At 36.2% G+C, this 13,770-nt stretch overlaps 1 protein-coding gene across 2 annotated transcripts in view; it reads left to right on the top strand.

Moving 5' to 3' along the window:
* The window catches only part of LRRK2 (leucine rich repeat kinase 2), a 144,177-nt gene extending 130,966 nt beyond the window's left edge, over window positions 1–13,211 (top strand). For both annotated transcript variants that reach the window (XM_058743103.1, XM_058743104.1), the window contains 7 exons: window positions 1,176–1,369; window positions 3,145–3,217; window positions 4,004–4,188; window positions 7,763–7,915; window positions 9,589–9,797; window positions 11,885–11,956; window positions 12,548–13,211. In XM_058743103.1, coding sequence (XP_058599086.1) covers window positions 1,176–1,369; window positions 3,145–3,217; window positions 4,004–4,188; window positions 7,763–7,915; window positions 9,589–9,797; window positions 11,885–11,956; window positions 12,548–12,669 — 1,008 coding nt within the window. In that variant the 3' untranslated portion in view covers window positions 12,670–13,211. The remainder of the gene's footprint in view (window positions 1–1,175; window positions 1,370–3,144; window positions 3,218–4,003; window positions 4,189–7,762; window positions 7,916–9,588; window positions 9,798–11,884; window positions 11,957–12,547) is intronic.
* The last annotated feature ends 559 nt before the right edge of the window (window positions 13,212–13,770 follow it).

The following is a 13,770-nucleotide window of genomic DNA, read 5'->3' as shown; positions in this document are numbered from 1 at the left end:
GAGTGTTATTAGGTTAGTTTTCTGATGGAACAAGAGTATTTACATAACATTAAATAGTCTTTGTTTTGTTTTAAAATCATAGTATATGTTTGTCTCAGGTCAGGATCCCTAGAAACAGAGTTTAAGACAAAAGAGTCTTGGGGCGCCTGGGTGGCTGAGTCGGTTAAGCGTCCGACTTCAGCTCAGGTCATGATCTCACGGTCCGTGAGTTTGAGCCCCGCATCGGGCTCTGTGCTGACAGCTCAGAGCCTGGAGCCTGCTTTGGGCTCTGTGTCTCCTTCTCTCTCTGCCTCTCTGCCTCTCATGCTCTCTCTCTGTCTCTCTCAAAAATAAATAAACATTAAAAAAATTCTTTAAAAAAAAAAAAGACAAAAAAGTCTTGTACAAGTGATGTAAGGAGAGAGTAACTTTTCAGGAAGTGAAGGAAGCCAATAGAACAGGGGAAGAAATTCCACAACAATGTAGTTTCTGAAGAGTCTGCTGTCAGTCTTCAGCCATGAGAGACTGGGGTGTGGATAGCAACACAGATTGGTCTCTCAAGGCCACCAGTCTTTCATTCCCACATGGCAGTCAGGCATTGGCTGTGGTCTGCCCAAGGGTGGGTGTGGCCACGCCTGCCTGCCATTTCTGACCAAGCCAGCTCCCAGCAGTGGAGGGCAGTTATGTGGTGGAGGGTGCAACTCTGAGCTGTTTAGTAATCAGCACTCACAGCAGCTGGGGGTCGGTGCTCATGACTGAAAGAGAAAATCCGGGTACTGCTCTATAAGATGGGTCAACAAATTGTATTAGCAGAGATAAGATAAATTTCTAGACTTAAAAAATAAGCTAATATTGTGCCTGTTGGTGTGAGATACATGTTATGCCTAATCATTATTCTTAAGGTTGAACAATCCTCTCACATTATTTTGGTGGAGTGAGAAATATGGATACTGAAAAATGTTTTTCAATTTTAATTTTAGTTTTAGATGCATTTTAGATAGGCAAAGTTGTTTGCCAGTTAACTCATTTATTATTGACAGTTAAATAAAATTTGGCATTGTTTTTAAAATTAAGAGCAAGAGAGTAAAAAGAGTTCAGTGTATGGATAATGATGTTTTTATTCTATTCAAATTCTAGTCACTTAAGCCAGAATCAAGTTCATTAGAGTGTTGGCTTTTTTTTCCTTTTTTTAACAGGAAGTTACTGACAGCAGAATACTGTGCCTAGCTTTGGTGCATCTTCCTGCTGAAAAGGAAAGCTGGATTGTGTGTGGGACACAGTCTGGCATGCTCCTGGTCATCAGTACCGAAGATGGGAAAAAGAGACATACCCTTAAAAAGATGACTGATTCTGTAACTTGCTTATATTGCAATTCCGTTCCCAAGCAAAGGTATGGTAGTGAATTTGACCATTGGAGAAAGTTCCATACCTTTTAGATGACTGATTGTGTGGAAAACTTTGATTGCTTCAGTAAAGACTGCTCATTTTTAACATATTTCTATCAATATGCATATATTAAAGGGCATTGTGGGAGGCCACAAAGATATTCTTATAGATCAAGCTGAGGCAGTATGAGACAGGTCAGTCCTTTTCTTCAGGCCAACCAGCCCTACTGCTGGTATTACCTCAGCTCTGATTGATTTCATTACCACCCTTCACATCAGGTTACTTTTCTTTGTAAGTCCTCTTCAAGAGATAATTTTCCATTTATTCTTTTTTTGAATATCAGTAGCCTATTCCATATTGGTTTAAAACATGTCAGTTAACTATCAAATTGGGAAAATACCTACTAAATGAATTCGTAAGTTATTAATAGGTGAAAACGACTCAACCATTCTTGGTTACAGGGATCTCATTTCAAATGAATTTATCTAACTGGCAGAATTTCAGATGTGAGTAACAGGCTGATTGTTATAATACTTGGGGCAGGATGATTTCCAGGAGCCATTAAGATTATACCCCATATATTTCTCCTGTTTAAGTCAATACTGGAAAATAAATAAGTACATTAGAAAACCGTGAAACTCAAGTTTTTGGCAGCTGAAATATAAACTCCACTGGCAGTTTTGGAGTTGAAATTATTTGGGTATTGTCAGAGAAAAAATTCATTCATCAGATGGTGTTAAATAAGCAAGGAAGACTTTATTTAAGATTATTCCAATAGGGGGCAGAGATTGAACTCAACTTTACTGATACAAAAGGTGGGAGAGTTTTTAATATTGATGGAGCTAGTGGAAATGTACTGCAGGTCATTGTGGGAGGCTCCATGTGATTAACTAATCTGTCTTTGCTAATTGTTGCTCATTGAAGTTAGGCTTCTACCCTCCCATGGAGACTGTGAGATGGGGCCCTGCTTTTCTTTTTTTGTTTTAATTTTTTTAATGTTTATTTATTTATTTATTTTTTTTTTTTTAATTTTTTTTTTCAACGTTTTTTATTTATTTTTGGGACAGAGAGAGACAGAGCATGAACGGGGGAGGGGCAGAGAGAGAGGGAGACACAGAATCGGAAACAGGCTCCAGGCTCTGAGCCATCAGCCCAGAGCCCGACGCGGGGCTCGAACTCACGGACCGCGAGATCGTGACCTGGCTGAAGTCGGACGCTTAACCGACTGCGCCACCCAGGCGCCCCTTTAATGTTTATTTTTGAGAGAGGGTCAGAGAGAGAGCGCACGTGCATGCGCGTGTGCATGGGGGAGGGGCAGAGAGAGAGGGCGACACAGAATCCAAAGCAGGCTCCAGGCTCTGAGCTGTCAGCATAGAGCCCAATGTGGGGCTTGAACTCATGAACTCAGATCATGACTTGAGCTGAAGTCAGACACTTAACCGACTGAGCCACCCAGGTGCCCTGGGGTCCAGCCTTTCTTGATGATTACATTTCAAAAGGAAGGCTCCCAGTTCCTTGAGAAAGACATATCTAGGTTGTAAAACTGACAGGCTGGGAGAGGAGTTACATCTCAAATGTGCAGAGAAAGAATTTACAGTTGTAAATTTTCTAAAGTAAATGCTGTAAAAAAATAAGCAAATTATAAAAAAGGGAGGTCAGGCGCCCATAGAGTCATGAAGAAATCTGTCTAAAGTTTAGTCAACCTAGGGGGAACGTTATGGCCATCTTGGTCAATATAAGCATTCTTTTTATAACAATTTTGACATTTTTTTCTTTTAGCAAGCAAAAAAACTTTCTTCTGGTGGGAACTGCTGATGGCAATTTAGCAATTTTTGAAGATAAAACTGTTAAGGTAAATGTTGAATCCATTCTACATCAAAAAAAATGTTAAGTTCTTTGTTTTATGTATGCTTATCCCCACTCCCCTTCTAAGTGATTATAAACTCCAGAAGAGCAAAGATCACAAATACTCTTTTCACCTTTTTTTCCCATCAAATCTTGCATACAATAGAACCTCTATAAATGTATGTGGACTGGCTGTACATTTTATATAAATGAACTAAGGATAAAATGGTAAATGAGATCTGATTTATAATGTTAGGAATGAAAATAATTCTATTTTTATATAAATGAAGTGATAATTCCTTATAAATATATTGTGGAAAAAAACAAAACGTAAGTTTTAAATCTGGTTTGCCAAGTTTTTCTTTAGCCTGGAGGAAATCAATTAACTCTCTGTTCTTCAGATTCTCATTTATCAATAAAGCATTTATTCCTCCTTCCATCCATTCATCTTGTGGTTCCATCTATTTATCCAACATCCTACCCTTTATACTCCTTGTTATCAAAAAACATTACTAATGAGAGACAGACAAGTAGAGTATAACCCCTGAGTTATTTGCTGTACATTTTTTGCATGGAAAAGTAAAGAGATTGGTTATAAGGATGATGTTTTTGCATACCACTTGAATTTGAATACTGTTTTCATAAATCCTTTGAAAAATGTACCCTGAATTTTTATCTTAAGATCTCTAGCCATTTAAAATGGAATAGTAGCTTTTAGAAAGCACAGCAAATTTTACAGTGTTTCATTCTGCAGCTACTCAGTTTATTGAATGTGTTTCTCTTCTTGGCAAAGTGTAAAGGAGCCGCTCCTTTGAAGATACTAAATATAGGAAATGTCAGTACTCCACTGATGTGTTTGAGTGAATCCATGAATTCAACTGAAAAAAACATTATGTGGGGAGGATGTGGCACAAAACTTTTCTCATTTTCTGATGATTTCACCATTCAGAAGCTCATTGAGACAAAGACAAATCAGTTGTAAGTTATTTCTATCTATACATTTAATTTGCTACTTTATTCATATTTATTCTTTTTTTTTTTTTTTTTTTTTGAGAGAGAGAGAAAGAGAGAGTGGGGAGGGGCAGGGAGAGAGAAAATCTTAAGCAGGCTTCACACCCAGCGTGGAGCCCTACTTGGGGCTCAATCTCATGACCTTGCGATCATGACCTGTGCTGAAATCAAGAGTCAGACGCTTAACCAACTGAGCCACCCAGGCGCCCCCATGTTTATTATTTATAATCTTATTAATAATGTTGTTGCAACCCAAGCAAAAATCTTTTAAAATGCATAATTAATTTTTCTATTAAAAATGTCACCCAGCCTAGTCACGTTTGGGATAAAATATGAAAAGCCATGATGATCTTAGTAGTATTTGTCAATCTCAATTTTTAACAATTTCATTATCCCTGTATCAAATTAAACATAACTTTGAAAGGTAATAAAGTCAGTATTTTACTTCATCTGTGGGTTTTACATATGTGCTTTAGATAACTTGCATTAAGTATTGATTGTAGGAAACATGCACCTCAGGAATAAAGTCATCTCTAGATTCGGTAATTATACACATACCCTTTCTACAGCAAAGTTAGTGATACCACTTTCAAGCAAAAATAAAACAGAAACCTTATCCCCATTTGTTCTTTCAATTGTTAGAGTTGTGTTTTAACCAAATCATTGCAGTTGGCTCTCATAAGAGCCATATTCCTCAGTGACAAGCAGGGTAGGTTGGTGGATAACAGCATAAATTGTAGTTCAGATATTGGCTTTGCTGTGTGTTGGTTATGTGAACTTGGGCAAGAACTACTCAAACATCCAGTCTTCTCTAATCCGAGGATCGTAATATATCGTACCTCAAAGGGATGTTTGGAAGACTAAACAAGAAAATTAATATAAGGAGCTAACCTAATGCCCAGCACTTGGTAAGCTCTTAATAAATATTACTCGTGATTAGTATTAGCTTTGAGTCACAAATCCTCATCTCAGGGAATATCCTGGCTTCTCAATATCCATCTAATCACCTAACACCTAAATTTGAGAGTAATCCTGGACTCCTTTATCTTTTACTCCCTTTGTCCATTTAACTCTTCTAATTGACACTCAAATTCTTTCATTTCTCACTTTCCTTCTACTGCTTCCACAGGCCAGGCTACCATCCATCATCAATAACCATACTAACAACAGCATCTTTTAACCAGTTCTCAACCTCTGATTGAGTTCCTTCAGTCTGTTCTCAACATTGCAGACAGAGGAGCTCTTCTAAAACACAGCTCAGTCTGGTGTCAGTCTCTTGCTTAAAACCCTCAGTCACATCCCATTGTCCTTTGTTTGAAGTTCAGATTTCTTAAGGTAGTCTACCAGGCCCTGTAGGATTTAGTCCTTACTTCCCTCTCTGGATTAGTATTTTGCAGCCTCCTTGCTGCCTGTGCTTTAGACAAGCTGAAATCATCTCAGTTCTCAAAGACAGCCTGCTCCCTTTCACCCCCAACCTGTGACTGTGATTTTCTTTTTTCCTGGCCGACTAATATGTTCCCTGCTCGTTTTAATGCAAATGTCACTTCTTCTGAGTGGGTTGTCTTTGATTCCTCCTGTGCAGATTAGATGCCTTGGATTTGTTCTTCCAGTTCAGCTATTATTTCCCTTCACAACATCTACTTTACATTTTTATAAAAGAATTTTCAAAAATGCTCTCTTAATACTGAACTTAACTGGTTCTCAGCATTGGCCCCACTTAGAAACCATGAGGTAGCTGAAAATACTATTATGCCTGGGACTCACCTCCAGACCAATTAAATCAGATTAATTAATCATGGCTGGGGCCCAGATTTCAGTATTTTTCTTTTCAGGCTCTCATGTGATTCTAAGGTCTTTGGGGTTCAGATACACTGCTATGTATTGTAAATTCTCATGGATGAGGACTTTTGTTTTTCTCTCTCATTCACAGATTTGTTTCCTAATGTGTGGTAAATGTTTGGATAAATCCATTTTCATTCTGTAATTTCCACTTTTTTTAAAAAACACGTTTTTATTCATTTATTTTTTTAATTAATTTTATTTTTTTGAGAGAGAGAGAGAGAGAGAGAGAGAGAGGGAGAATGCACGCAAGCTGTGGAGGGGCAGAGGGAGAGAATCTTAAGCAGGTTACATGCTCAGTCCAATCCCACAATGGTGAGATCATGACCTGAGCTAAAACCAAGCATCGGATGCCCAACCAACTGAGCCACCCAGGCATCCCTGTAATTTCCACTTTTAATCAACCTAAAAAAAAAAAAAAACAAAACTGAAAATATTTAAAAAGAAAGGCCCCCCATTTTTTTTTATTTCATAGAGCATGTTATGAGATCATGGGTATCAACTCCCTAAAATTCCACATAAGATTTGGAGTATAAATGCTGTACTAGAGAGAACACCCAAAAACATGGCACTTGCAAAGCTGTTCATCACCTGAAAGAGACGAGGATCTGGTTTCATAGACACTTGGAAGTATTTGCTCTCTTCCCAAAAAGTGTCTCCTGTTGCCTTCGTCTCTCCCTGGCTAAGCAGATACCTCATTGCTAATTAGATGCTGCTTCATCCTCATTACCCTCCTCATTGTCATCAGTTCGCGCTGACAGAGGCATGGTGGGTAGTGAGAGATGATGTGGTCTCTGGAGTCACAGGCCTCCAGAGACTTGTCGAGTCCTGCTTCTGTGACATGCTGGTTATGTGGCCTCGAGCAAGTTATTTAGCCTTTGTTAACTTTCTCTCATTGCAGACATGAAGGTTTGTAGTATTTTATAAGATTGTTATTGAGGATCAAATGAGAGAACGCACAGAAGCATTTTATAAATTCTAAAATGTTATGTAATATTTGTACTAGTTTGAACTGTCTTCTGTTATATACAGCAAAAAACTAGAAATTGTCTAAAATGTAGTGGCTCTCTGGCAGCACATATTTTTGCCTCCCTTGCCAGAACAAGAAAGAGGAAGAAAAAAAATCTTCCTGCCCTACAATAAACTAAAGGCTTTTAAACGGTGTGACATTTTCATGTCATTTATCTGGTCGAATTGCAACGTTAACCATTTTTACTTTTTCTTGGTTGTTCATTCCTTCTATTAGTTCATTCTGCATCCATCCATCCTCTTTCCGTCTACTTAACAAACTGCCTACTTTGTTAGCTAGGCATTTATTTCTAGATAGGTTCTTATCTATCTTCATTTGTATCTGCTAGATAGATAGGTACTTATCCATGGTGACTCTTTACTGGATTGTGGGTATATTGAAAAGACATGGTCCTTGTCCTTAAGAAACCACATTTGCAGTCTAGTGTCAGGGACACACTAATTAATGCATACAGTTTGATACTTAATGAGGTCTGTAGTGTTACAGGTATACCAGTGCGGGAAAGGGAATGACTGGTATATTTTGATAGGTCAGGGAAGTATTCCAGAGGAGCTGACATTTAAGTTAAACAAACATCAAAGGCTAAGTAGAAGTTTGCCATGAAGGTAGGGCCTATGCTAGCCAATCTGTTTGCAAGAAATGAAGAATAGTGACATTCTTTTGTCCCTCTAGGTTTTCTTATGCAGCTTTCAGTGATTCCAACATCATAGCAGTGGTGGTGGACACGGCTCTCTACGTTGCTAAGAAAAATAGCCCATTTGTGGAAGTATGGGATAAGAAGACTGAAAAACTCTGTGAACTTATAGACTGTGTGCACTTTTTAAAGTAAACTGTTTTCTTTAAATTGTATTTTACTGTGGAAAGAACTCAGTGTGAAATTGACCCTCTTAACAAATTTTAGGTGTACAACATATTGTTCACTATAGGTACAATGTCATTGGTTCTTATTTTGTGCTTATTAGAGCCGTTTTTATACTTCAGACTTAGAGAGGCTGTATGCCTAATTTTACTTTGTTTCTACCTCTAACTAGAACACTAAACAACTCAGAAACAAAATTGCTAATTCTTTTCAGCACCATCTCTTGGTATCTAGCAAGTGGTTTAATTTTGGAAAAATAAAAAAAGAATAGGAACATGATATATATGGTTTCTTCAAGATATTACAAAGAATATTCACCAATGAAAAAATAGTACGTTATTGAAAGTGATCATACTGGATTCCTTGCTGACTGTACATTTAGTAGTGTTACAATATCAAAGTTTACTACTTGTAATTAGACTACAGGTCCAAGGATACTTTGTTCTAAAGACAAAGTCACGAAACAATTTAAAAAATGGGGGGAAACCTACTGGACTGACCAATGCACGAACTGCTTAAGGATGAAGGATCAAGACACCAGACTGACAACCAGTTCTTAGTCTAATCCAGCACATCTCAGACTTTAAATCACGCACATCTTTTGTGTGCTGCTGGTGGGAAGGGGGACCACTCAACCTTATTTGGGGAGGGGTAGAGAGAGGGAGACACAGAATCTGAAGCAGGCTCCAGGCTCTGAGCTGTCAGCACAGAGCCTGAGGCGGAGCCTGAACTCACCAACCACAAGATCATGACCTGAGCTGAAGTCGGACGCTTACCGACTGAGCCACCCAGGCGCCTCTGTTTTTTCTTGTTTTTACGTATAGATTTTTTGTTCTCTGGAGAACATTTAGATTACACACTGTATCTATAAAATGAAACTTCAAGGTTGACTTTCCCAGAATGTTTTCATTTTTCTCTGGATGGTAAGGAGATTGACATTCGGAAGTGCTGACAGTTCTGCCTGATAAAGGTTCCCTTCCTGAAGTATTAGAACTGTTTTATTTCCGGACACCTCATTTTTGTCATGAATTATTCATTGGCTCAGAGAAACATTTAGTGGTTTGTATTGACATCTTTTACATGTAAATGATTAAAATTTAATTTTCCTTTGTAACTTTTAGACTTCATGGAAAGAAACTTTTTCTATTTATATTGGGCAAATTTATTCTTTTCTTTTACACTGGGTTATATAGGTTTATTATTTATAAAAGTTATATCCATTTTTAAAGTTTATGTATTTATTTTGAGAGAGAGAGAGAGAGAGGGAGAGAGAGAGAGAGAGGCAGAGAGAGAATCCCAAACAGGCTTCACTCTGTCAGCGTGGAGCCTGATGCAAACCTGAGCCAAAATCAAGAGACAGACGTTTAGCCAACTGAGCCACTTTATTTTATCCATTTTATTTACTTTAGAATTTCTTGAAGGGGCTGTGTTATCTTTGATAATTTATGTTTCAAGGAGAGAAGCCACTTTGATGTTCTGTATTTAGCAACACTCGTTTTGTAGAATTTTAATGATATATAATGTATACTATTATGTATTCATAATTTAAAATGCTATATATAGTGTGCATGTGTAGACATCTGCTTTATCTCTTAATTGTTGATAAAATAAATTATTAATGCATACTTTATGGTTTTAGGGAGGAAATGGTAAAAGTAAACACGGAATCAAAACACAAAATATCTTATTCTGGGAGAGTGAAAACTCTCTGCCTCCAGAAGAACACTGCCCTCTGGATAGGAACTGGAGGAGGCCATGTTTTACTCCTTGATCTTTCAACTCGTCGAATTATACGTATAGTTCACAATTTTTGTGATTCTGTCAGAGTCATGATGACAGCACAGTTAGGTAAGTTTCTTTCCTTTCAATCTTTTATGATATTGTCTAAGACTTTAAAAATATGCTTTTATTTTTAATTTTAGTCTCACTTTCTAATGCCATTGGACATGTCTCAGAAGGTCACATCATGAAACATAGAACTGGGATACCTTTTAATAGGGTCACTAAAAAATGGAGGGAATGGATGCTTTCAGTCCCATTAGAGAAGATTATTGCAGCCGAGCACCGATTCTCGGTTCTACTTTCTCTGTATCTAAGGCAAAAGAGGAAATAGATAATTTTGAGTATTTTTAACTTAAAAATATTTTTGTAATGTTTCTTTATTTATTTTGAGAGAGAGAGAAAGAGAGTGAGTGGGGGAGGGGCAGAGAGAGAGAGCAAGAGAGAGAGAGAGAGAAATTCCCAGTGGGATGCTCACACTCACAAACTGTGAGATCATGCATGACCTGAGCCACATCAAGAGTCATAGGCTTAACTGTCTGAGCCACCCAGGCGCCCTGAGTATTTTTAACTTTTTAACCAAAGGTATTAAAGCAAATGCTTATTTTAACCAATTTAAACTTCCTACCCTTCTTAAATTTGGTTTTTCATTCTATCAACAAATTTATATGCTTGTAACAATATATGCTGAACTCTACAATCTGCAGGTATTGACAATCATGATGTTTTATGCAGACTTTTATGTCTTTTCTTGCTCCTACTTTTCTATTTAAGTATGAAGAAATCATAACAGCACATGAAATATATTTTCTACATAAATACATTCCATTTTTTTCTTTTAACTAATTATTAGGCTTAGAGAATAGTATTGACATATATACAAAGTTGATCACCAAAATAACGTGGGATTAGGTTTTGCAAAACGAGAGTTTATATAACCTTAGTAAATAAGTCCTAGTGTGTTTGACAGGTGAAGCAAATGGTCAATTCCTTTTACAGGAATATATTAAGGAGCGACAAGTGTTACTCCTTACTCTCACCCACTTTTTATGACTGGATGTTGAAATTGCACAAGAGTTACACTAGATTCTGTGAGTGATTGGTGACTCTCAGCATACTAGCGTTGTATCTCACAACAATAGTGGGTTGTCTCTCTAGCTTTATTCTACCAAGGTTGTTTAAGTCCTTTAATTTGTCTGTACTTTTGTACCCAAATCATTGTTCATTACTGAAATTATGTGGAATTTCAGTGGTTTAATTGATTTTTAAAGTAAAGATAAATTTAAACATAATCCACAGGTGCGGTAGGTACAATGTGGCTTCACCTCACCTTTGTAGCCTCTGCCATTTATCACATTGCTCCCAGTGCTTTCTGATCTGGAGAATGTTCAGTCCCTCTGGGATACCATGCTTCACACTGCCTCAATGTTTTTCATGTGCTGCTCATTCTTTGCTTATTTAACTTCTGTAGTTAATTAAGCCAAGAAGGTACACTAACTCTTTTTTCAAAATGGTAGCTCATATGTCAAAACCTTTCACAACTGAACACTGATTAGGTCAAACTTCCCTCTTTGGAGTTCTCATAACATCTCCCTTGCATAGCATCCATCCTGGTCACGATTTTTTTTTTTCATTAGTGTCAATCTCCTCACTAGAATATAAATTCCATGTAGGTTGAGTCTGCATGTGTTTGTTTATTTACTTCTTTACTCCCCAGGGCCTTGCCTCCTGTATAGAAGACGTATGGCAAATATTTGTTGAGTAAATTAGTGAGTGACTTGAGAAGAAAGTATGGTTCTGTGACAGAGTATCAGTATATCATCCATCCAACTTTGTATCCAAATGATTCACATTTGACTAATGCCAAAGCAGTTTCACACACATCTCATTTAATATTATAACTCTGGGTGTATAAATATTAAACCCATTTTTCAAAAGTTAAATAATTTTCTCAGATTAACACAATTAATAAAAATTATAGCAAGGAATGGGCCACAAATTTTCCAACATTAAATAATTGCTGATCTTGGAGCATTTTATTCAGTATAATTGAAGTGTCTCCTAAAAAGCAGAATTATACGGTAATTTCTAATGACTTTTTAAAGTTCATCTTATTACATTGTTTTAACAGAAGACTCATATATTTTTTTTTAAAGGAAGCCTTAAAAATGTCATGCTGGTTTTGGGGTATATCCGGAAAAGTACTGAAGGCACACAACACCAAAAAGGTAGTGTTTAAGAAGATACTGTATTCCAAACACAGTACAATGACAGATGATTATAACATGTTATGTGTTTTATACATTTATAATAAATATAACATATACTATAAACTTCAAGCATTTTAAATTGGTAGCTTCTTTATAGTGTAAATAATTTAAACATAAATCCTCAAAATTAAGTTTTAGTAGTTTAGTAGTATTTTTTCAGATGAAGTAGAAATATCAACCACTGTAAAATGAGAAGTAGCCCAAATTTAAACTAAACGTGGTTATTTTTCCTTACAGTTTACCTATATCCATATGAGCTCTGATTTTGAACAGTGTTTGAAAAAACTATTTCTTTCAGAAAGTGAAACATCAGGTTATTAAAAGTTCACACTCTTTGAAGTGTAGTTGTTTCTGTAATACACTTTAAACATTTTCAAAATGTAGTTTCTTATGAATGGCAGTGATTTAGTAAAGTTTTATAGCTGTATTTATATATATGTTTGTATAAGACAACTAAATATAAATGAACAAAATTGAAATAAAATAAAATAAAATAAAAAGGCCTTATGGCAGATCTTTGAACCATTATTTCATTTTTTTCCTTTGTAGAGATACAGTCTTGTTTGTCTGTTTGGGATATCAACCTTCCACATGAAGTGCAAAATTTAGAAAAACATATTGAAGTAAGAAACGAATTAGCTGAAAAAATGAGAAGAATATCTGTTGAATAAGAGGGATGTTGGAGATCTTTGCCTTTGGATGCGAAAATTATTCTCCTGTAAATATTTCATTAAAAATGTTTACATATGAAAAGGACACTTCCACTTTTTGAAAAAGCTCATGTGTATATGAAGGAATGTTTATATATTTTATTTTATTTTATTTTAAATATAAATATGTGTAAAAATAATTTCACTGGAAATGTTTTAAAGAATTATTTAAAATATGGCATTATATTTCCCACATCCTAATTAATTTTGTGGGTTAAGTAATGAAAGGAAAGCTAAAAAGTACATAATTGCAGGACTCATACCAAAATTTACAAAGTGATTAATTTTTTTGTTTTTATCCATAACGAAAGTAAACTTTATTTAAAATTCTGCATTTAAACAGGACTGCTGTTTGATTACTTTCTAGGTATTTTGCAAAGTAGAATAGTAATATTAGGACTGGTTCACATGTAATACATTCCTTCTTAAATTCCTTTTAAATGCACGTCTCATACATGCTTGTAAACTGAATTTTCACCAATAAATCCCTTCATTGGAATGTGCATCCTCTTTGTTGCTGATGCAAACAATGCGTTTCATGCATCTTCCCTCCATTTAAAAGAAAATGTCACGGAAAGTGCTGATGAGGAAATATAACATATTGTTCTCATTCCCAGTAAAGACATGGCCACTTTCTCTTTTCCTGTTGTGCAGTTCAATCTTTGAATGTGGATACCCTGAAATTTGTATACTTGGTGTGAATACAGTGTTCAGTCTTCAGGTGATATTTTTTATGTTTTAATTCGGATTTTCAGTGGTAAGCCAGACCGCTGGTTACTTGTTTCTAACCTGCACCCTAACATTTCTACCCACCTTCTTCCTAAATTTGTGATTCTGCAAATCCTGCATCACTCAGGAAGAAACCCTATTTCCAGAATTATAGAATTCCACAACTCCCATTGTGACTGTGGGGGCAAGTTTATAACACTCTTTATTTTGATGAAGAAGAAAGGAGTTTCAGGTTATGACAGGTAAAAATACCTGCTAACCTTGTCTTCTAAATTATACCTAAATTGTTTGAATATCTTCCCACAGTAGGAGTGTCAGGGCCAAGTGTCTAGG

Source organism: Neofelis nebulosa, chromosome 8, assembly GCF_028018385.1.
Source record: "Neofelis nebulosa isolate mNeoNeb1 chromosome 8, mNeoNeb1.pri, whole genome shotgun sequence".
NCBI lineage: Eukaryota > Metazoa > Chordata > Mammalia > Carnivora > Felidae > Neofelis > Neofelis nebulosa.
The sequence above is the reverse complement of the archived record's forward strand: the minus strand, read 5'-3'. Positions and strand labels throughout refer to the sequence as shown.